The sequence below is a fragment of the Dendroctonus ponderosae genome, unplaced genomic scaffold (genome assembly GCF_020466585.1).
Source record: "Dendroctonus ponderosae isolate FM_Combo_2020 unplaced genomic scaffold, Dpon_F_20191213v2 Dpon_F_20191213_1, whole genome shotgun sequence".
Taxonomy (NCBI): domain Eukaryota; kingdom Metazoa; phylum Arthropoda; class Insecta; order Coleoptera; family Curculionidae; genus Dendroctonus; species Dendroctonus ponderosae.
This window is the reverse complement of record NW_026017110.1, coordinates 5,978,715-6,001,229: the sequence shown is the minus strand read 5'-3', so window position 1 is coordinate 6,001,229 and position 22,515 is coordinate 5,978,715. Positions and strand designations below refer to the sequence as shown.

At 37.8% G+C, this 22,515-nt stretch overlaps 3 protein-coding genes across 4 annotated transcripts in view; 1 reads left to right on the top strand and 2 right to left on the bottom strand.

Moving 5' to 3' along the window:
• LOC109542612 (neurobeachin) overlaps positions 1 to 13,722 on the bottom strand; it is a 183,255-nt gene extending 169,533 nt beyond the window's left edge. Inside the window, exon 1 of one of the 2 annotated variants that reach the window (XM_048661674.1) lies at positions 13,058 to 13,722. In XM_048661674.1, the coding sequence (XP_048517631.1) occupies positions 13,058 to 13,216 (159 nt within the window). In that variant the 5' untranslated portion in view covers positions 13,217 to 13,722. The remainder of the gene's footprint in view (positions 1 to 13,057) is intronic. The other variant, XM_048661675.1, reaches the window with a different exon arrangement.
• Positions 13,723 to 15,165: 1,443 nt separating this feature from the next.
• LOC109533997 (deoxycytidylate deaminase) lies at positions 15,166 to 16,967 on the top strand. Its single transcript, XM_019899568.2, has 4 exons — positions 15,166 to 15,637; positions 15,691 to 15,926; positions 16,235 to 16,448; positions 16,569 to 16,967. Exons 1-4 carry the CDS (start codon positions 15,615 to 15,617, stop codon positions 16,762 to 16,764), a joined length of 669 nt encoding a protein of 222 aa, XP_019755127.2. The 5' UTR covers positions 15,166 to 15,614; the 3' UTR covers positions 16,765 to 16,967.
• A 252-nt stretch (positions 16,968 to 17,219) lies between these two features.
• On the bottom strand, positions 17,220 to 21,452 carry LOC109536473 (filaggrin). The gene is made up of 6 exons (XM_048661680.1): positions 19,998 to 21,452; positions 19,599 to 19,806; positions 18,631 to 18,884; positions 18,418 to 18,582; positions 18,129 to 18,366; positions 17,220 to 18,078 (listed from the first exon to the last, which is right to left on the bottom strand). Exons 1-6 carry the CDS (start codon positions 20,277 to 20,279, stop codon positions 17,423 to 17,425), a joined length of 1,803 nt encoding a protein of 600 aa, XP_048517637.1. The 5' UTR covers positions 20,280 to 21,452; the 3' UTR covers positions 17,220 to 17,422.
• Positions 21,453 to 22,515: the final 1,063 nt, after the last annotated feature.

The window sequence follows — 22,515 nt, the reverse complement described above, 5'->3', positions numbered from 1 at the left end:
GTCGATGTTTCCTTGCCATTCTTTAAATAACGTTCCCGACTCTTGGCAGCTAAGTAATTCAACATTAAAGACAACCGCGAGGGTTTCAATCATTTTTATTCATGAGAGGAGTTTGGAAGTTTATGTATAAAATAGCTGATAGATGGATGAGCAAACTATGGGCCGCAGTGAAGTAGAGTCGCGACGTTCTTTCCAATATTTATCTTTCACATCGAGTGGCTTCCAGTTATTTATCTTGAGTGTAAGTGACTGCTCATCATCGAGTGGTTTATATGTTTTTTTGAATAATTATTTACTCCTTGAATTTTAGAATGCAAAAAACCAACCACATTCACCATTCGCAACTTATATATATGTATATATTTTACGGCAATTTGTCGTTCGTATTCCCTACGTTCCACATTTCATAACTTAGAACTTTTCCATTCCATAATTCCCGCTTTCCGAAAAATCTCTACGTAATGCCGAACAACACTCTTAAATGCATTGTAATCCACGGTCACATCAGGAAATTTCTCTCGGGATTCTTTGCGACAACTTTTCATTTCGCGTCCATTTCTAAAGTGAGATTCCACCATACATGATTTTTATTAGAGCGAACACGCCACTATGCTAGAAGATTTATAGTTTCAATATTTCTTGTTTCAAGGAAGAACAGAAGATGAAGATTAAAAATGTGAAAATCTCAACTGCGGATGGTTCATACGTTTCAAGCTTCGCACTATATAAAGTAAACAATTTCCTGCTACTATGCGGTTATTCATTTATTATGCAAACTACAAATAATGTAAGCGCAAACAGAACTTTATGCTTTGTTTGAAGCTGAGCAACAGTATGTACTCCCTTGGGTGCATTGAATTAAATTGTAACGAAGATTGGAAAGTTTCACACCCTATTTGCTTAACAACAAGTAGGTGCCGAGAATCGAATGTTTTGTGTGATTTTTTAAAAGAGAAATATTATCTTTGTTGCCAAAATCAAAGCGCTAACAATCGCCCTAGTGAAATTGCAAATTATTGAGCCTCTAATAGGGAAAAAGTTTGGGCATTTATCGCAATTTTGACAAAGTTTTTCCAAATTAAGAATCCGCGCTTTAGGCAAAAATGCACAGCTCAAACTTCAAACAAGCTGGACAAACGCATTTTTGTGTAGAATGATTGAGGCTCTAATACTGGAGAAAATTACAAATTATTCGCGGTTTTGACCAAATATTGACAAAATTCTCGCTTGGACTTGGACCCTTAAACCATATTGAATTGAAGCTAGACAAAAGCATTCTGCACTTTTGCGTAGAGCGATTGGAGCTCTATGAGAGCCGAAATTGGCAAATTAGATGCAACCTTTCTCAAATTTTAACGAAATTTCTATTTAGACGGCAATGTAGAGCAGTTTTACTTAAAAAATTCGTACTTCTGAAACAATGAAAAAACTGGAGACAAGCGCTCTTAACTTTCTAGTAGAGCGATTTAGGCTCAATCAGGAAAATAACTGGAAAATTAGTGACAATTTTGCTCGAATCTTTGCGAAAGTTACAATTAGACGTCGACGCTTAAAACAGAATTATTTCAAAAATTAATGACTCAGGCTCCAAACAGGGTAGAAAAATGCATTGGCCAATTTTGAGTAGAGCCGTTTAAGGCTCAATGAGTGACAAAATTGGCAAATTAGAAGCAATTTTTCCTAAATTTTACGGGAATTTCCATTTACACGGCAATGTTTAATACAGCTTCAGTTTAAAAAACTCGTTCATCTGAAACAACCAATTAAACTGGAGAACTGGAGAAAAATGGTCTTAACTTTTTAATAAAGTGATTGAGACTCAATTGGCAAACAAACCGAAGAATTAGTCACAATTTTGCTCGAATCTTTGCAAAAGTTACAATTAGACATCGACCCTTAGGACAGATTTAATTCAAAAATGAATAATTCAGACTCTAAACAAGGTACAGAAAAGCATTGGGCAGTTTTGAGTAGAGCGTTTGAGACTCCATGACTGAAAAAATTGGCAAATCAGAGCCAATTTTTCCCAAATTTTACGGAAACTTTCATTTAGACGGCGATGTTTAGTAAAGTTTAACTTGAAAAAATGTTTACTTCTGAAGCAATCAAAGAAACTGAAGAAAAACGCTCTTAACTTTTCAATAGAGCGATTGAGCGAGCCTCAATTGGGAAACAAACTAAAAAAATTGTCACAATTTTGCTCGACTCTTTGCGAAAGATGCAATTAGACACCGATGCTTAAAACATAATTAATTAAAAAATTAATAACTCAGACTCCAGACAAGGTGCAGAAATACATTGAACAATTTTCAGTACAGCGTTTGGGGCTCAAGTGAGTGACAAAATTGGCAAATTAGTTGCAATTTGTCCCAAATTTTAGTGATATTTCTATTTCGTTTAAGTTCATTATTTCAGTTTCACATTTAAAAGATCGTCCTTCAGAAACAATCAATAAAACCGCAGAAAAATGCTCTTAACTTTTCAATAGAGCGTTGAGGCTCATTTGGGAAATCAGCTGAAAAAATAGTCACAATTTTGCTCGAATCGTTGAGAAAGTTACAATTAGAGATCGACGCTTAGGACAGATTTGATTCAAAAATTAATCACTCCAAATCCAAGCAAGTTAGACAAACACTATGAAACACTATGTACACTATTTAAGAGAGAAATTGAACCTCTGTTTTGGAAAAGTTACTAGCGGTTTTGCCCATATTTCGGCGAAATTTGCTGAAAAAAAATCAGTATGTTTAAAACAGTTTCACTTAAAAATTCGCACTTCTGAAACAATCAAATAAACTGGAAAAAAACGCTCCTAACTTTCTATTAGAGCGATTGAGGCTCAGTCGACAATTTTTTGCGAAAATTACAATCAGACATCCACCCTTAATATAGATTTAATTCAAAAATGCGTAACTCACAATCCAAGCCAGCTAGCCAAACACTCTGTATACTATTCAATAGAGAAATGAGGCGCCCTTATTGTACAGTTTGAGGAAGTTACTTGCGATTTTGTCCGAAATTTCACGAATTTTCACTTTAAGAAACTGCAATTCTGCCACAAAACAAGCTGCAGAGAAACACTCAATAGAGCAATTTAGGCTCCCAGTTCTCACCCTCAAACATTGTAATAAAAATAGAAATAATTAAATCAAAAATTAACGCTTAAAATGCGATTATTTGCGCAAAGCCACGACTAAGAAAATGGGTATCATGCCCTCATAAATTATGGAATTTTGTTAAATAAGCTACGAGTTACGTTTCTTCACGGAAATAAAAAACGGCACTCAGCAACAGAAATAAAAGAACAAAATATTCTTTAAAAGTGCAAGTGCACATTAAGAATGGAAACGAAGTGCGACATCAGAGTCTCCGAATTATCTAACGTTGACAAATGCGCTGGCAGTTCCTCAAACAAAGCTCGATTTTTAGACGAAGTCTAAGCGATAGCAGTGGCAGAGGAAAACAAACTTAAAGCGTGATTAATCGTCAACAGTGTAAAAAATAACTGATTGCCAAAACCCTAAAAAGGTCGCGAGGTAACGGTTTGCGCAAATAAGCTGCAGTTAATTGAATGTTTGCAGTGCAGCTGTCGTTTTCCTTTAAAAAATGCCACAATTCTCAAGCTCCAGAACAGCAAAGCAATTTCCTGCCTCTACATAATCAGAACCGATGTTTACAATTCAGGTTCGGCAACTTCGCAAGAACAAATCTTCTTCTGCACTCAACACGCGCACTAATACAACGAAGAACGCGCTGAAGATTCTGCCGGCTCCATCTGAGCCGTAACCGAATAAACGACTTGGCTCTTTTGAACATTAGGCATATTAGACGTCGATTCCGATATATTTTCCGAGTCTAGTCGGTTGGCGCCATTCGAACACTGAAGCATGAAATCTATGGCTTGATAGCACAGCACACAAACTCCGATTATGATAAATGTTTCCATAATAACGCGGCCAATTAATATCCTGTCGATGGGATGCGATTTTTTAATGCAAGTTGACACTTTGCGAATACGCCTGGAATGGTAGGATCCAGAATTTCGCGTCTGCGTCGAGCTCAGAGCCGGAAAACAGACTGCCGATCTGGTCCTGGACTCTGGAGCAAAATATTCGCGAGGATGCTGCCAGACTCGACACCGACCGAAGATGCACGACAGGACCACAACTAAACTGGGCCCTTAATATGATTTTTTTATCTATCAATTGCTGATAATTGGCTAATGAATGTCGGTATCTATTCTGGTTAAAATTACTTTTCGATAGCACTGTAAAGAGGGACAGGGGAGCTGGAAAAGCAAATAATTAAAGGAATATTGGGGAGGCAACACATGAAAAGGAGCCAAGAAGTCATCAACAATCCTCTCTCAAGGGGGCGGAGGAAAAGTGGTGAAAACCGTATTCATGCCATTTGTTTAATTTTGAGCTTTGAAGGTTCAAAGCTCAAAAATTTTTGCAAAAAAGTCAAGTCTTAAAATGCATCGTGTTCCCCATTATTTCCATCGAGACGTAGCAAGAAATGCAACGAGTTGATTAAAAAACCTTCTAGAGTGTTCGTATCCGAAATAATCGACATTTTCTGTCTGTTCGGGTCGTTTTTGAGCGGTCGCGACTTTTAATTGGCGCAATTTTCTTTATTGTGTACACAAACGATTTATATCTGTACATTGGGGAGCTTGCATAAAACATAAAGTGCATAAAACAGGATTGAACATTTCATATTTTTGATCGAATATTTCATACTGGGGGAGAAGATTTTTGCAAAAAAAATTCAGGTCTTGTAAAATGCCTAGTGTTCTACATTATTTTCATCGGGACATAGCAAGGAATGAATCAAGATGATTGAAAAATTTTCTAGAATATTCGGATCCGAAATAATCTACATTTTCTGTCTGTTTGGGTCGTTTTTGAGCTGTCGCGACTTTTAAACGACGACGTTTGCTATATAGTGTCCATAAACGATTTATATATGAATATTGAAGAGCTTCGTACGTCGGAATTAGTCCCATAAGCGCAAAAAACAGGATTGAAAATGTCAGATTTTTTATTGAAATTTTTGTAGGTAGGAAAAGATTTTTGCGAAAAAATTAAGTCTCTTAAAATGCCTCGTGTTCTGAACCATTATTTTCATCGCGACGTAGCAAGGAATGCAACGAGTTGATTAAAAAAACCTTCTAGCGTTTTCGTATCCGAAATAACGACATTTTCTGTCTGTTTGGGTCGTTTTTGAGCGGTTCCGAGTTTTAGTCGACGATATTTTCTATATTGTCGTAACGATTTATGTCTGAATATTGCGGAGCATCTTACGTCGGAAATAGTCCCATAAGCGCAAAAAACTAGATTGAAAATTTCAGACCTTTGATTGAAATTTTCATAGGTAGGTAGATACTGGGAAAAGATTTGTGCAAAAAAATCAAGTCTTAAAATGTCTCGTATTCTACATTACTTTCATCGGAACGTAGCAAGGAATGCAACGAGCTGATTAAAAACCTTCTAGAGTATTCGTATCCGAAATATACCGAATAGTACCGAATCCTGTTTGGGTGGTTTTTCAGCAGTCCCGACTTTTAATCGACATAATTTTCTATATGGTGTACACAAAAGATTTATATCTAAATATTGTGGATAAGTCGTAAATAGTCAGTAGTTCAGAGGCTTTATCGAAATTTCCATACTGCGAGGGAAGATTTTTGTAAAAAATTCAAGTCTCTTAAAATGCCTCGTGTTCTACATTATGTTCATAGCGAAGGAATGCAACGAGCCGAATAAAAAACCTTCTAGAATCTTCGGATCCGAAATAATCGACATTTTCGGTCTGTTTGGGTCGTTTTTGAGCGGTCGCGACTTTTAACCGACGAGATTTTCTCTAATAAAAGCTCTGTATATTGGGGAGCTTCAGACATCGGAAACCTTCACAAGTGTGGCTTAAACCACAAGATTTTTTATGCTTCCTTGGGGAAAATGCTACATGCATTCATCATATGTGAATCAATCATCCACAGAATGATATATGAAGTTTATGAGGAAAAACTGGTTTAATTCGGTCCTCAGTATTCTCAAGACAACGATTCCGAAAACAGGGGCGAATGCATGAGTGTGCTGGCGAATAACAAGCATATGACTATGGAACGTAGCGATTTTATATTCTTTCGGGATGATATTGAGGACGTGTTTTTGTGCCCTCATATGTAAATGGCCTCGAAACATATTTTCATTTAGTTAAAAACTGTGCGGTCAATACTTCATCAACGTTACAATCACAGTAGATTTTTTCAACTTTACTTTCTATGCCATGGGCAATAAACCTGTGTTTTAACCGATATTTGCCCTCCTAATGGCTTGCAAAATTAAAACGTTGATTATTCCTATGCAAACAACATTTAAATTATTCTCTACTTAATATTTCATAGCTGTTGAAATGAATTTGTCGAAGCTATGGAATATCCAAATGCAGTGCGTGAGTGTATAAAATTGCTCATTTTCCATACGCGCACATTTCAGCTGAAATTGTGCATGACAATACATCGGAGACATGTAGTTAAAATAACATAGAGATTTTCGATTCGTTGCACATTGGCCCGCTATTGATGAGAATTTAAATGGAACGCATGGTTCGAATTTCATGCCGGACAATTTTTACATGTTTTCAATACTGCAACTGGATTTTTCCAAATGTTTACAAAGCATATAACAATTTCAATCGGAATCTCGTAAACAACTACACGAACATTCTAGTCCAGGGCTCGTTTTTACCAAACTATCATTGTCGAACAACAAGAACAGCCATTACACAAATTGACCGCGATTCCGTAATCCTACAAATTTAGTTGCTGTGCTCGTCGGTTGCCTTTCCATTTCTTCGCCGTTTTTATGTCAAAAGCTCCTTTTATTTAGCTTCCTATGGTCTTACCAGCGGACATGAAAAAGGCCTTAATTAATTTTCCTTTTTCCTAAGTAGCCGCCTTGTACGCGACCCTTCACGACCAGAGGAAGGTTGCAGCTGATAGCACTAAACGAATTTAGCGACGATATATCCACACTCAAAAAAGAAAGGTAGTAAATTACTTTTTGAGACTGTCACCGTGGATAGTTTATGGATTATTTGCTTATTTTGAGCTATTTTTTCCGTGGGCATCAGCATCAAACCTTACGCTCTGTCTACAGTGGTAACCGTGTTTAATTTAACAACTTCTACATTAACCGGTTTTTTTATTTTAGCAATTTTTGCACCTACTTATTGTAATTGATTAAATATTAAATATGTACGAAAATTACACACAAACATGAACTGCCTCAAAACAAAATGTTAGTTTTGAAATTTAAAATCATCTGCTTTGGTCAATCAAATATTAAAGTATCGGCCCTTAAATTCGCTTGGTTTTAAGTAGGCTTTTTGCATTCAAAAATCAATCGTTCATTATGCATACAACTCGCTCGAAACTGAAAACTTACCTGAATACATTTTATTGCTCTCAAGAAGCAAACCCTTGTCCCCTTCTTAATATCCAACCAAAAAAAATTCTATAGAAACTACAGCTCAACTTCAAACTCAAATTTCACCCCAACAGCCCGAAAACTGCTGGTTGAATGCTGAAGATTTTGGTCTCAACTTTAGCACAAATATGTGGCTTAACCCTCTGTCAAATCCTATTTTTAGGCGTTAATCCATCAACGGCATCAAAGTTACAAAATAAAAATAAATAATCCGTTTACAACTTCATCGTGATCGATAACAGCTACTAAATCACTGAAATAAGCTCAATATGGCCGTTTCTTCCAAAACCATCCTAACTACAATTTCATGTAGCGATTGCCAATCCTTTAATAAAACTCCGAAAAGTAAGTATGTACATCTGTAATAATAACAGGTCTTAAGTGCGCAATTCGCCAGAGTTTCTCAATTTGTATTGATATTTCCAGCAATAAACTGAACGCCTTTCTTCGCTGCTAGTTTTAATTTTATCGCTCATTCGAACCGAATTAAGACACAAAGTTGCCGGAGCAGCGATAATGCCTTTGAGAAGAAGCCGGAAACTTTCCGAAAGTTTATCTTTTTCCCGATTCCCAAATGGATATCGTCGGTGTTAAAGTTATAGTCACCTAACATAAAGCGATTCAAATGGCAATGAAGTCGACGAAGAAAAATATCACCCAACCCGGTGCAAAGTGAAGAGGCACGACCCAAAACTAATTCATTTAGCCGAGTTAAGTGGATCCTTGAAAAAGCCATTAGGAGCCTACAGGCTCATATTAAAAGCTAATGTTTGCAGTCGGACTTGAACTGAAGCGCTTTTGTTGTTTAAATGGCCGTCCTCCTGAACCATGTTTTTGTTGAACACCATCCATATAACTTTGATCGTTAATTTCGTACGGAGCGACGCCATTTCGGTTAATAAAGAGCAAAAATCAGAACTGGGTGGGATTTCAATGAAACTATGAAATTAAAAAATCTTAAGTGTGATTCGAATGAAATACCAACCGTCTTGAAGCCTCAGGTCTCTTCTATAAAGAGGGAAAATTTCAAGTTGCTACTTGCATTAGGTCAGACGTTAAGGATTTTTAAAGTAGAGCTCGCAGTTGGATGAAAACATTCACTTTTTCAGCAACGAGGAGCGCAAAAACGGCACTCAAGTGACATTCAAATGAAACTTTCAGAGCGTATATATGCGGGTTTCTTCTATGGATTCTAGATGTTTTAAGATGAGGCCTTCTCTAGATTGGAAGTTTTTTATGTAGAGGTGGTAATTGGGAAGAAAACATTCATTTTTGCTCCAACACTTGCAAAGTGAGAAAAACTCAGAAATGAGTGGCATTTGAATGAAGCTCTGCAATTATACAGACTGAAGTCTCGGCTTTCCATTGTGAAAATTTCAGTTGACGGCTTGCGTTATATTAAAAGGTAGAATTTTTTAAAGTAGCGCCTGCAGTTGAGTGAAGGCTCTCGGTTTATCATAAATATACAAAATGTGCCAAAATCAGAGTTCAGTGCGATTCGAATAAGATTCGACCGTTTTTAAAAGCCTCAGGTTTCTGCTATAAACTGGGAACATTTCAAGTTACTACTTGCATTAGGTCAGACGTTAAGGATTTGTGAAGTAGAGCTCGCAGTTGGATAAAAACATTCACTTTTTCAGCAACAGTTCCAAGGGGCGCAAAAACAGCACTTAAGTGTCATTCGAATGAAACTTTAAGAGCGTTTATTTTCGAGTTTTTTCTATGGATTGTAGATGTTTCAAGATGAGGCCTTCTCTAGATTGGAAGTTAACAAATTTTTAAGTAGAGGTGGTAATTGGGAAGAAAACATTCATTTTTGCTCCAACACTTGCAAAGTGATAAAAACTCAGAAATGAGTGGCATTTGAATGAAATTCTGAAATTATCCAGACTGAAGCATCTGCTTTGCACCGTAAAACTTTCAGTTGGCGACTTGCGTTAGACTAAAAGATAGAATTTTTTAAAGTAGGGCCTGCAATTGAGTGAAGACACTGGTTTTATCCTAACATATACAAAGTGTTCCGAAATCAGAGTTCACTGCTATTCGAATGAAATTCGACTTTTTTAAAAGCCTCAGGTTTCTGCTATTAACTGGAAAAACTTCAAGTTGCTACTTGCATTAGGTCAGACGTTAAGGATTTTTAAAGTACAGCTCGCAGTTGGATAAAAACATTCACTTTTTCAGCAACATTTCCAAAGGGCGCAAAAACCGCACTCAAGTGCCATTCGAATTACACTTTGAGAGCGTATGTATTCGAGTTTCTTCTATAGATTGTAGATGTTTCAAAATGAGGCGTTCTCTAGATTGGAAGTTAAATTTTTTATAAATAAAGGTGGTAATTGGGAAGAAAACACTCATTTTTGTTCCAACATTTGCAAGGTGAGAAAAACTCAGAAATGAGGAGCATCTGAATGAAACTCTGAAATTATACAGACTAAAGGTTCTGCTTTGCACCGTGAAAATGTCAGTTGGCGGCTTGCTCTACATTAGAAGTTAGAATTTTTAAAGTACTCGTAGCGCCTGTAGTTGAGTGAGGACACTCGTTTTATCCTAACATACACAAAATGTGCCAAAATCAGAGTTGTGCTATTCGAATGAAATTCGACCGTATTTAAAAGCTTCAGGTTTCTGCTATAAGTGTTATTATAATCATTTTCAGCAACATTTCGAAAGGGCGCCAAAATGAGAGTTAAATGCGATTCGAATAAAATTCATCACCTACAGGAATAACTCAATTTCATTGGATATGCGTAGGAATTCGCTAAATACAGAATATGTCTGGGCGTAAAGAAAATACTTTAATGTTCTGAAATTTTTTTATTGAATCTGCTGAGTCAAACAGTGTCCACCACTGATGCATTTCATCTATAAAAAATTAAAAGTGACTACGTATATCTACATTTAATCTAGATTTACACTCTAACAATGTAATGAATCAATACCATTTCGGTGATGCTTTTGCCTTCTACTTCGGCTCGTTTAGGTGGCTTTTGGAAGCAGTTTTTCTGAAACAGTGTCGATAGTGGGCAATAAATCTACGCAAAACATGCTGCTTTGTTATTAGTCAAGCTAGATTTCATGCTGGATGCAAATTCAAGTGTTTCCACACAACTCAAACCTATGGAACTTAAATTTCCTCTGGATCGCTAAGTCTTCGACTGTAGAAGCTAGAATGTCGACGGATCGGCATTGGTACATTCATTTATCACTTTTTGAACACACTGTAATAGCAAAAAGAAAAAAAAAGCAAAATAAAAAAAAATAATCGAACACAAACCGCTTTAAAAAACAAAGTTTGGAAAATTCATGTTAAAAACCTTGCTTAAAAATTTCACACACAGAAAAAAACCATGTGAAATTGACCGACTTTAGTGTACATAAAGTATATTATTCATAACATCGCGTTCGACACATAAAGAAAACGTTAGAGCCCATTTCGTGCTAGTAACGAATAAAAATAAAGTAACTCATGGGGAAACGTCGCATTTACAATGCATTACAAGCAAAAGGGCGCAGTTGATGTGGTTTCAACTCAACTGAAGTAAAAATATACGAATGAAACTTCATAGACTCAAAACATGGACTTGAAGATAATCAATTGTTACGTTTTATGATAGTTTCAAATGTAATCATTCTATTGGCGTCCACGCAATTTGTCCAATTTGTCCTTCACGAGGAAAAAAATATCTAATAGAAAAGTGAACTAGTGCAAATAAACCAAACAATTTAAGCTTTAAAAGAGCTTTTGAGCTCGAATTCGTTAAAAAAAAGTCCGGCTCAAACCGCTCAAAGCCGGTTACGCCTCTATTGACAACCGCCTTTAATGGGTTCAGTCCCGCCATCTATTACAGCCTGATGAAATGATGCAATATTCCAAAGGAGTTCTGTTTTGCCTGCATTTGTTATGTCTTAAAATGCGTGAGATTTTTGAATATCATTTTTCTATTATTGACTTAAAAAATTCAGTAGTTTTTTTTGATTCTGTTATCAAAAAACGTTCACCAATTTATGTACATTTGCTTACTTAAGCAACTAATAACTAAATATTTTTTCCTTGAAAATGTTTAATTTAAAATTAGGCTTCCAGCTTAGAAAGTTGAGTTTACAGTCAACTCCATTGGGTGAACCTGAAGCCTTTGCAATAGTCGCCGAACGATCGATAGTCGTGTCGTTTATTTATATCCAATTAAAAAATGTATAAAACCAACAAAAGTAAAGTCAGTTCGTCGAAATGGGGTCATTAAGTACCAATTAATTACACATTTTCTAGGTCAAAACGCGTTGAAAATATTGAATGAAAATAATTCGAATAGGACGGCAATAACAATGTTTTTTTTGTGTAAAAGATCGAAGAAAAAGTATTTGCACAACTATAAGTTGTCAAAGGAAAAAGCGTCAACAAAGGTGGTCGAATTAAAATTGAAACTAAACTGTATCTTAACAGAATGAATGAAAATGACAAGGAAACAGGGACAACAGCAGCACGAAAAGTTTGGAAGAAATTAGGTTTTGCCCAAAAGGCCCATAAACATTCCCAAGAAGAAAGAGCAACCATTTATCAAATGTATAGTGAAATTCCTAGAAGTGTCCAAAAGTTTTTCTTGGTTAAGGATTTTCTTGTGGAAGACGATTTTAACCTGAAGAAGTCAACTTAAACAACAGATTTAAGCAGACACCCGGAAAAAAGTGCTCAACTTTCATGCCTCACATCAAATTGCATCAACTCTTCTCGCTTTTTTGGCTGTTGTTGTTGGAAGATTAGATCGACATTAAATGGAAATAAAGCACAGAAGAAACCCAACACTATTTGACACTATAAGGATAAGCGAACAAGGACCGTAAAAATAAACAAACATCCAAACCGAACAAGCTGCTGATGTCGCAACCACTGAGGACTCGAAACATTCACTCACTCTTCACAGCAGTTGCAAGTTCAGTTTCAAGAAAGTTTATGTTTTTCCAGATTGATTAATCAAAAATCCCTATTTTTTTAATGAACCAGTGAGGTCAAATGGAATGTAAAAACTTGAGGAAAAATCCATTGAAAACTGTGTTTTCAATCATTGCTATTATTTGAGTTTTTCCACCTAATCTTGGTTGCTCAGATTGCTAAGAGCAATTTGGATCGTTCTAATGCAACCCTTTAAATATATATTTTATTGCGTAATGTTGCCCTCATATGGTCCTGCAGTGTGTGTATGTTGGCCAGCACATTATAAACATTGGAAATAGGCAAAGTTATGTAAGGGTGTAAACACCTAAATGATGCATTAATTGCCCAATTTGGGGTGTTTTCCGGTGCGCTGTTTACTTAACCAATGCCAAGGCAAAAACATTGCAATGTTCCACGTTGTTTATTATTGTCATCCGCCCCTCCCCACTGGGGATACCTGTTAGGCTAAGCGATGTTGTTTACCCCGATGAAAATTGGTTATTTCTTGCACATAAAACAGTTAGTTGCCAAAAATTGCGTAGACTCTGGGACGAATGGCCCCAGCATTCTTCCAGAGCTTTGAATGAAGAATTTGCATATTTTCCCATTGAACTGGAAACCGGAGACTTACCAGTTGTAGAACAGTGTTTACCACTTCCTTGTTGGAGACCTGTCCCACCTCAATCAGTCCAATTAGCACGGCAAATTTGAGATTATCGTTCATAGCCATTCGCACCACCTCTTCGGGGTGTTTAATGTCACTTAGGGGCGGTTTTGTCAAGTCTGCCATTTTTGCCGAATTCTAACAGCACAATTCAACAACACTACCCGACCACCGACTCTTGCATGTACACAAAAAAATCGAAATTTCCCGATCAGCAAACATTCCGTCACAATTTTTCTGCCATGTTGGGTAGTCAATTGACACAACCAGTCATGTTCTGAATCTGACAGATATTTTTCTACAACTAACCAATCAGGGATGGTTGTGAAACAGGACCGCCAATGTACTGATGTGAAAACTAATGGCTCAGATTATCCAGGTTTTGGAGGCGCATTATTCTGAACAGATCGCCTATTCAAAGCGATCGAAACAAGGAAAGGGAAAAACCGATTAAAAGTTGATGAGTAGAGAGTTTTCCAGGTTGAAATGGCAAAGTAATGGCCATTTTTTCGAGACCTGGCAACCTTGCAAATTCTACTGGACACTGGTCAATTGACTGCCTAGTTCAAAGATGAGCTGCTGATTAAAAGATCACTGAAGTTCGAAGAATCTGATTTTTTCTTCTCGTCAGAGGATTTCAGAGATATTCTGGATTATAATTGCTCTCCTTCATCTGCCTGAAAATTAGTAGTAAAAATTAGTTCAATTTTTTATGTGCCATTCTGTGTGAAGAATCCCACAAAACTTGAAAATGTTATCTGCACTTTTCCATAAGAACTTGGTCCTCTCAAGTATAACAACTCTATATCTAAGCCAAGACTCATTTAACACTGAATACTGAATAATTTACTGGCGTTCTAAACATCAACTGGTTTTAACATCGTTGATTCCGAAACTTTATCTGCTCGCCACCTAAACACATCTCTTATCGTTATTAAACGTTTGGCGAAAGTCGGCAAATTCTCTGAAATTTATCTGCTGAAGATGCGTCTCGACTCCAGCTGAACATTTCGGTTTCTTGTAGCCTCTTAATCTGCAGCCACAATAATATAAGCCTTGTTCTATCATCTGCAGTCACAATAAGGATTTTCTTCTGGATCCCTCATCATTTCTTCGCTAGTGGTGTCTAGTGTTTCTTCATACCATTTTCGTCGGAAAATGACGGATGTGAACATGAAGAATTAGCAAATGAGAATTGGGAATTAAACTTGTTCTCTACAAACATCAGAGTTTGCAAAGAGAAATATGAGCAGATTTTTGAGAACATCGAATATGTTAACGGCTGATTTCTGGGAATAAAGATCGGGTTTAATAATTCTCATATTCTTCATTATCAAGTTCTTCAATTCAGTAAGGCATTTTTTCAGCATGTAAATAATTCTAAATAAATAAAATTTTTAAGTGACTGAACATAACTTTGGTCTAAACGGTTACATACAAAAATTGCTCTTGCTCCTGTTGCTCGACAAAGTCCAGTCTTCCATGTGGAAGATCGCATTTTTTTATGAAAATCTATTGCATTTGGAGTTAATACAATTATTCGTTGCGCTTCAACTTCTAGAAGCTGCAGTTTTCAACTCCTCCCAACTCCAAAAAGTTCTGTAACTTTAATATTGTAAACTTATTCAAATTGCTCAGGATTGATAAGGACGAATTTGGAACTACTTTAGGACGAATGTCTAAAAGACGTTCTATCCGACTAGAATACAAAAAATTATATTCTAACTAATGCTGAACTGAACCAGCATGCTCTAGCAGACCTTTGTTCAACATGATAATGTATCTTCTAATCCTAATATTGGTGTTTTATCGGAAATTATTTTTTTATCTGTCCCTAAATTATATGCTAAAAATCCACTAGGCAACACTGACCAACGGTGACTTATCACGTCACATGTCATCACTACGACAGCTTCCATATGAGACTTTGGGCTATTGCCAAACCTCCTCAAACTAACTGCAAGAAGCTTTCTTCACCATTTGCTCACAAAACTTTTCTTCATGCTAGTGAAAGCGGCAGCGCGATCTGTTGGGTGAAAGTTGATGGCGCTTTCACTCGTCACATTAACTGCCTGAAGACATTCACCATACACTTTTGGATGGGACACTAATCCACTATCAAGTCCGTTCAATTAAAAAGTTATTGGACACTTAAATACCGCGTAAACCACCTTTCTTGAAGGATGGACTATGAATGACTGAGCAGCGTCGTCAAAAGTGGTGTGATTTGGCGTCTTCTGGTCTTTGGCGTCGACCGGCGTCTTGATTCTTCAACACAATAGACGTTTTGCAGCGCCATCTCTTGCTTTGATCTCTGGGCAAAGAGACTCTCAAACCCTAACTGATTTTAAATGAGTTTTATAGAAAAGTGCTAATTTAGGGATTATTTTGTTGTACTTTTGCATCTGAGTTGATCTTAGCTGTGACTGCTTATCCTATGTAACTGTTTATAAGAAGACATTGGAGTTGGAGGAGCCATAGATCTGATAAATCCACATTGAAAACCTCAACCTAACATTTGCACATGGAATCTCCAGCTAACACTCGGTACTATTCAATGCACTAAACATCTAAATCGGGTAAAACGCCGAATTTTTCAGCGACCTCAACAGGAAACGTGAAGACTATTTGGAATGGCCGGACTATTTTATGGCAACCGCTTTTCTAGCGGCGAAAAGAAGCAAAGATCCATGCTCTCAAGTGGGCGCTTGTATAGTCAACGAAGACAATGTTATTGTCGGGATTGGATACAATGGAATGCCAAAGAACTGCAGTGATGATGAATTCCCATGGTCCAAAGGATCCAAATCCGATTTGGACAACAAATATTTGTATGGTATGCAGCTTACACTAGTTTAAAGGGCTTTCGGTGTCAAGTGTTTCTCCCATGTGACTTTTTCCTTCATTAAGAGAAAATTGAAAAGCTCTACTGGATCTAGATCTGGGAACTGAGGAGTACCCAACTAAGGACAAACGTTCAAAACATCTCAGCGTACTCGTACTACTTTACTTCCTTCTTCCTAAAAAAAAGATTCAAAGAAAATGAACAAGTTTAGTTTCTCTCGCTGATCAGAGCCTCTGGCTCGACGCTGCAGGTCTTCGACTTGCTATGATCGGTTGGAAAAATTGCTTTTTCTGCTTTAGTGTGCCACGCTGAGCTGAACGCAATACTTAATAAAAATTCGGTCGATGTTCGTAATTGTACTATGTATGTCGGCCTGTTCCCCTGTAATGAATGTGCCAAAGTGATCATCCAGTCTGGAGTTAAGCAAATTATCTATATGTCAGACAAGCACGGAATGAAACAATCCACCATTGCCTCCAAACGAATGCTTGATGCCGCTGGAATTAAATATAAGTAGGTACATGTTCCCCCAATATACCTACTAACCAATAGGTTAGTACTGACCAATTTTGTGCTTGTCGCTTTTGACAGTTTGACTTGACTTCTTGCGGTGAATTTTCCCAATACTTCTAGGCAATTCGCCCCAAAGAACCGGAAAATAATAATCGACTTTGATGAGATCAACTGGAATGATCAGAACCAACTGCCCACCAGTCCTGTAATGGACAACACCGCAGAAAAACTGGAGAAAATGTCTTTGAGCAATGGTTTGCGCACTCGCTTGGATCTTGAGCACTCATTTAACGGCCACAAACCGCAAGAATCGTAGTGGGCTGGTTTTAACGTACATACTCAAGTTGGTGAACTAAATGACACCTGACATGTGACAAGTGACGTCCCCTACTACGAGCATGGGAGTTTTGTAGATACGAATCAGTTACCAGTATAAAAGTCTCCAAGTTGTACAAGCAAGCTTAAGATATTTAAAACATTCAAAGGTATTTTAAATCAATAAAGTCTTCCAAAAAACAATGTTTTGTCATTTTATTCAAGTCGAAAATGTTGTACTTTTCTTCAGTTGGATGCTAATACGCACCTTATGTCCACTGGTGCTTCCTCCAACTACAGTTCTTCAAACTAGCCAGGCCAAAACCCTTCCTCAGGTTTTCAGTCAACATTACATCAGTTTTTCCCAAAAGATTGACCCGAACTGTAAAAAAATTATAAGTGGCTTCCGATGAAAACAGTCCTGATCAGCAAGGGCAAGTGAAGAAAAAATCAGGCTGCAAAAATAACTGTTTATTAATAATTTAGTAGATACAGAATTGAAGTGAGCGCTACTTTTGCCAGCAACTAAACCAATCCAAACAAATTCGGGCCGTAGAACACAGTCTTTGCAACTAGAAACGTCGCCTCCTTAAACAATAAATCACACAATTAACAAACATGTAAAAATTACTTAACAAAATCGACGTAAAACTTAAGAACTACGCTGCATCGTCCGCGGCAACAATAACAAATGAGTGACTACTTTCTTGGGGAACGCTGTTTTTTTCTCGTCTATGGCCATGGAGACAGTCGGGAAGACCACGGGCGGATCTTCCGCTGGCTTCCGCTTTGGCGTCCTTTTGGATTTTCTTCTTTTTTAGTCTTCGCTTCTTGGTTACCTTCTTGGATTCGGCAGGTTTAGCGTACACGGCGCCACCCTTCGTTTCCTGCTTCAGTGATTCCTGTTGAATAAACAGTTCGACTGGTGAAATTGAACTTGGGGAGTCCGATTCTCTGGACTCTTCACTGCTGTATGGATTATCAGCTAGAAACTCTTCAGTTGGGGACGGTCTGCGTTTTTTCAGCTTCAAGTTCTTCTTGGGTACTGCAGTGGCCACGTACTCACTAGGCTGGCGGGCTCCATCGCTGAGCTTTTGCCCGCCGATCTCCGGTTCTCCTTCCAATGGAAGAACGAAGGTGGAGATTGGAGATATTTGGTAGTTCTGATAGGGAGCCTTGCCTACGGCCACAACATGGTTTGGAGGAGGACTTTGCACAGCATAGCTTTGATGAGTGTGTGCAGTTTCTCCATTCTTCGGTGCTGCTTGAACGATGTAGGTTTGATGGGAGTGAGCGCCACCATCATCGTGGCCACCTAATTAATTGGAAAACTGTGCAAACGAATTTGGAAATTGGGGGTTTTACCTCCACCGCCGCCGCCGCCGCCACTGTCTTTGCTTTCCCTCCATCCCCATTTCTTTCCATTGCTGGCCCCCTGCTTGTGGCCATGTTTAGTGTCGTGTTGATGATGGTGTTCGTGTCCTCCTTTGCTGTCGTGTCCGTGTTCATCCCTGTAGTGGCCTCCTTTAGCATTCGCTCCCTTCCTCCCATGATGCCCTTCTTGGTGACCTCCTTTTTTATGTCCGCTCTTTTGATGTCCTCCCTATTACCAATGGAAGGTTTAAGTGCACTCATTCCAGGGCTCATGACTTACCTTTTTGTATTCATTTTTATGACTGAACCCTCCATGCTTTTCGCTGTCGCCTCCCTCATGGTCCTCCTCAAAGAACTCGGTCTTTTTCTCGTATTCGTCCTTCTTGTGAATGCTGTGAGAGCCTTTGGTGCTGTGTCCTTTATTGTGTTGTCCCTCTTCGGAGAACTACTGCAATTTTATAGATTTGCTGTTTCCGAGGGGTGGAGAACTTACCTTTGCGCCCTTCTTCCCGCCATGGCTCTTGTGGTGTTCTCCATGGTAGCCGTCTTCATGGTGGTGCTCCTTTTTATGCGCTCCCTCCTCACCGTAGCCGTGATGGTGGTTTTCCTTGTCGTGGTGGCCTTTCAAGGCTTTCTCGTGCTGGTGGTGCCCTTTGTAGCCTTTTTCTCCTTTGTCGCCATGCTCTCCGTGGTGATGGGCGTGGAAATCTTTGCCACCGCCCTTTTCGAACTCCGCGTTGTGATTGCCTGGGTTAGAGACAATTTGATGGTAAATTCTGATAATTTTACATGTTTCGGGTCTTGGAAGGAGAACAGCCCTTTTATGCCAAAAGTACTCAAGTTATGGGTTGATTACGTTTTTTGGTCAATAGTTTGTGACTATGAATGTTTTGGAAAAATGAATGAAAAGAGTGATCATTTTAGTGCCCATGAGTCTTTGGTGCTCTTAAAGCAGACAGAGTGGTAGGCAGACGAGATCGAATCAACAAATTGTTGGGGAAATCGGAGAAAAAAAGTACAAATTTTTTGTGCATCTGCCTAAAGGATCAAAGTGTAGTCGATAAATTGAAAAGTTTATTAAACTCCCGAGCTGTAAGTTCAAATTTCTATAGAACATCAAAAACTCCACGTCTTTATTGATCTGAAAGCGAGCGGAAAAAGAAAAGACGAATTTGCTGAATATTTAAGCGAAAGCTTTAAAAGAAAGCGGCCGAATTGAGACCAAAGCTGATTAATTTGGATGGTTTCAGTTTGTAGCTCAAAAAGGACTTTAGTTGACCGAATTGGCTAAAATAAGTGACAAAATACAACGAAGTTTTAAATCACAGTCAAATTTTGAATCGAAGTTTAGAAAGCATTCAATGAAACAGAAAATTTGCTAAAAAAAATGTTTTTTTGAACCATGAGCATCAAGCAACAGTTTCGTTTCTGCAAAGGATTGGAGAGAGTTTTTCAGCATACCTCCATCATCGTGTTTCTTATCATGATGTTTACTTTCAGCCCCTTCTCCTCCTGCTTCTAAATCACCCTTAGCTTGTTCTTCAGTTTTTTCTTTAACTGCCCCGTCTTTTTTCTCGTCTGTTTCCAAATATTTGTAATAACTTCCCCCCGCGTCGGTGTTCTGATCCTGATGTTTCGACTCGGCTGGCTCTCTGTCTTGATCAACAAACTACAAGGAAAAACTTTTAAGTTATTGCGTCCCTCAGAGCTTAATTTCGCGTAATTAATTTTGCTGTAAAACCACAGTATTGCCTAATAGTGCTGAAGTGAGCTCAACCAGCCAGAGGAAACCACTGGAATTTAGCAATATTAATTGTTTTTTGTAATTTTTTATTTTTGGTTTATTTCCGTCTAAGGTACCTGGTGCGGATTGTAGGAAAATGAGAGTGCCGGTTTCAAAACCTTCTCCACTTTCTCGCTGGCATCAGTTAATGGTCCATTACTCCCATCTGCATCATAAACCAAAGGAAGAGCTTCGGCCGAAGGTCCCGTTTCGATGAAGATCGGTCTTGGTTCCGCTGCGGAAGATTCAAGATCAAAGTCCTGTGGAATATGACGACCGACACTAGCACTGATACACACTAGCACAAGAATGCAAACAAGCATCGGCCAATGTTTGCTATTTCCTACGATGAGTTTCATTATGGACTATCATTGGACGATGCAGTACGAAAATGTATTTAGATCTAATATTATGAACTACTGGCATGAAATTTTTTGAGATAGAAGCTTATATACAATCCCCCTCTCCAGCAATGCGACTATCAAATCACTCCACTATTTGGCAACTAGATGGTAATCGGGTCGAAATAGCACTAGAAGGAGCCATAGGAGTTGCTTAATTGGCGCGACAGTTTTAAGCGAAAGATTTATTACCGTTTGTTACATTTAAATGTGGCCATATTGAAGCGGTTTTTTTTTCGATTTGTGATTAAGCGTGGAACATCGAATTTCACAGATTGGGCCCCTTCAGTGTTGTACTCGTATGAAAATTGGCGCTACATCTTCACATGACCAAATGTTGCTTGAAATTCGGTTTTTTCCCAAATGTTTCTTAGCTACTTTGCCATAGAACTGAGTAAAACAGCAAGTATTTTACTAAACCGGAGACGTTTTATAAACTTATGAAAATATACTCAGTGAAAAGGCAAGTTTCTGTATTCTTGCACTCAAAAGTTCTTATGTAGTAAGGAACCAAAAAAAAATTGTTATTGTGAAGCAGGTTTTCAGGCATTTTAATGAAACAAAGCAAAAAAGTGATCTGGGTTGGAAATAAACGCAAATATAAAATTGCGTTCTGTCAGATTTTTACTCGTCAGTAAACTGCGTTTCCACACAGCAGAAAAATCCGCAAAAACATGAATTTGCGGCACCCTGCACTGTGCTTCATTAACGAATTTCTAACTTTTTCTTCTTTCTAATTTTTTTCTAACGAAATTCCGAATAATCCGCAAATTGATTATCACAGTTTACTAACTAAAATCCCATAATCGAATTACCGGGGCAATACCACGGGTACTTACAATCTAACGATATTTTTAGCTGAAAGTGTCTTTTGACTAGGTTTCTATTAATCCACGCGGCATTTAATACATTTACAAGCAGTAAGAAAAATTCAGTTTGCGATCACGGTTTCTTAATAGCAAATGCATTTTTCTTCAAAGTGACAAAGTATTTGCACCTGCTTATTTTTCATTGGTTAGTTAGAAATCATTGCAATTCGGCATTATTTTCGATCGGTTTATGCAACCTCTTCCATTGTGTTAATCAGTCGTAAACATAGCATTTTTTTACGACACAGTTAAAATCACATGGATTTACGTTTGGCAATCTCACAGGCCATCAGGTCCGTGACCACCGATGGGGAATGATTTTGGTTAATCTTAGACCGTTCCTTATTAACTTCCTGAACACAACACGCGCTGTTTATAACACAATTTATAAGCTAATGAACCTCAAGTACGGGAAAAAGATCAGACATACACAAGGCACTCGTTAATGGTTGCAGGACAAACTAAGAAAAAAATTACAAGGGGATTACAATTACAATTGAAGAACATTGAAACTTTCGGCACCATCAGAACCTCAAAGGTTAAAGGGAAGTGTTATTTTCAGGCTAAACCCATCTGATGAAAGGTATAAAGTCCGAAAGCTTTTCTAAGAATCTGAACCCACTGCATCAGAAAATTAATCTATTATTTATTAATTAAATTTGTTCTTTGCATTTTCCAAGGCGTTCATTGTGCGGGTGCTTTCTACAATCCAAAATGGTTTTAATGGTGAATTTTATTCGTTTACAACAGGCAAATAAAGGTGGAGTTTTCACTGTTTTAAATAAACAACTGCAAAATGACTTTTCTGGTCACCATCAAGGAATAATTCCGTTTTTATTTATTTACTGATCTTCAGCAAAAATAAATGATACGGACAATTTGAGGTAATTTCGTGAAGTAGCCGTTCAAGCATTGGGATTCCTAAAATCGTGTTGTATAAGTTTTGTTTTGTTCGTTCAACCGCTTCCTTCTTCTGGTTTAATTGTGTGCTTGAGCAATATCCTTTGGAACGATCTTCTATTCAAGCAGCAAGTATTGGGAGAACAGGATGTACGCTCATGAAGTGGCCGGTCTGTCTGCCTGATCTAAAGCCGGTGTGTAATTGAAATTACCAGAAGCTGTCAACAATGCTTTCACCCTCTAATCATGTCGCGGTACATTTAAAACACTATCGTTGCGCCACAGTTACTTAATTATTCACTTCCTTCGGTTGTTATAACAAATAGACGACCATTAATTCGTTCTTTTGTCTTGGTTGTTTCGATTTACCAACAGAACAGTTCGTGAGCAATAGTTGCTGCGAATTTTGATTACATATCATCGAC

Bases quoted from the DNA above. Each gene is read 5' to 3' on its own strand.
- LOC109533997 (XM_019899568.2), top strand. From the start codon at position 15,615: ATGGAATCTCCAGCTAACACTCG. The intron at 15,638-15,690 runs GTACTATTCAAT...CGAATTTTTCAG, and splicing joins GAATCTCCAGCTAACACTCG to CGACCTCAACAGGAAACGTG. The intron at 16,449-16,568 runs GTAGGTACATGT...CAATACTTCTAG, and splicing joins GCCGCTGGAATTAAATATAA to GCAATTCGCCCCAAAGAACC.
- LOC109536473 (XM_048661680.1), bottom strand. From the start codon at position 20,279: ATGAAACTCATCGTAGGAAATAGCAAACATTGGCCGATGCTTGTTTGC. The intron at 18,885-19,598 runs GTATGCTGAAAA...TCTCTAACCCAG, and splicing joins TAAGAAACACGATGATGGAG to GCAATCACAACGCGGAGTTC. The intron at 18,583-18,630 runs GTAAGTTCTCCA...AAATTGCAGTAG, and splicing joins GCGGGAAGAAGGGCGCAAAG to TTCTCCGAAGAGGGACAACA.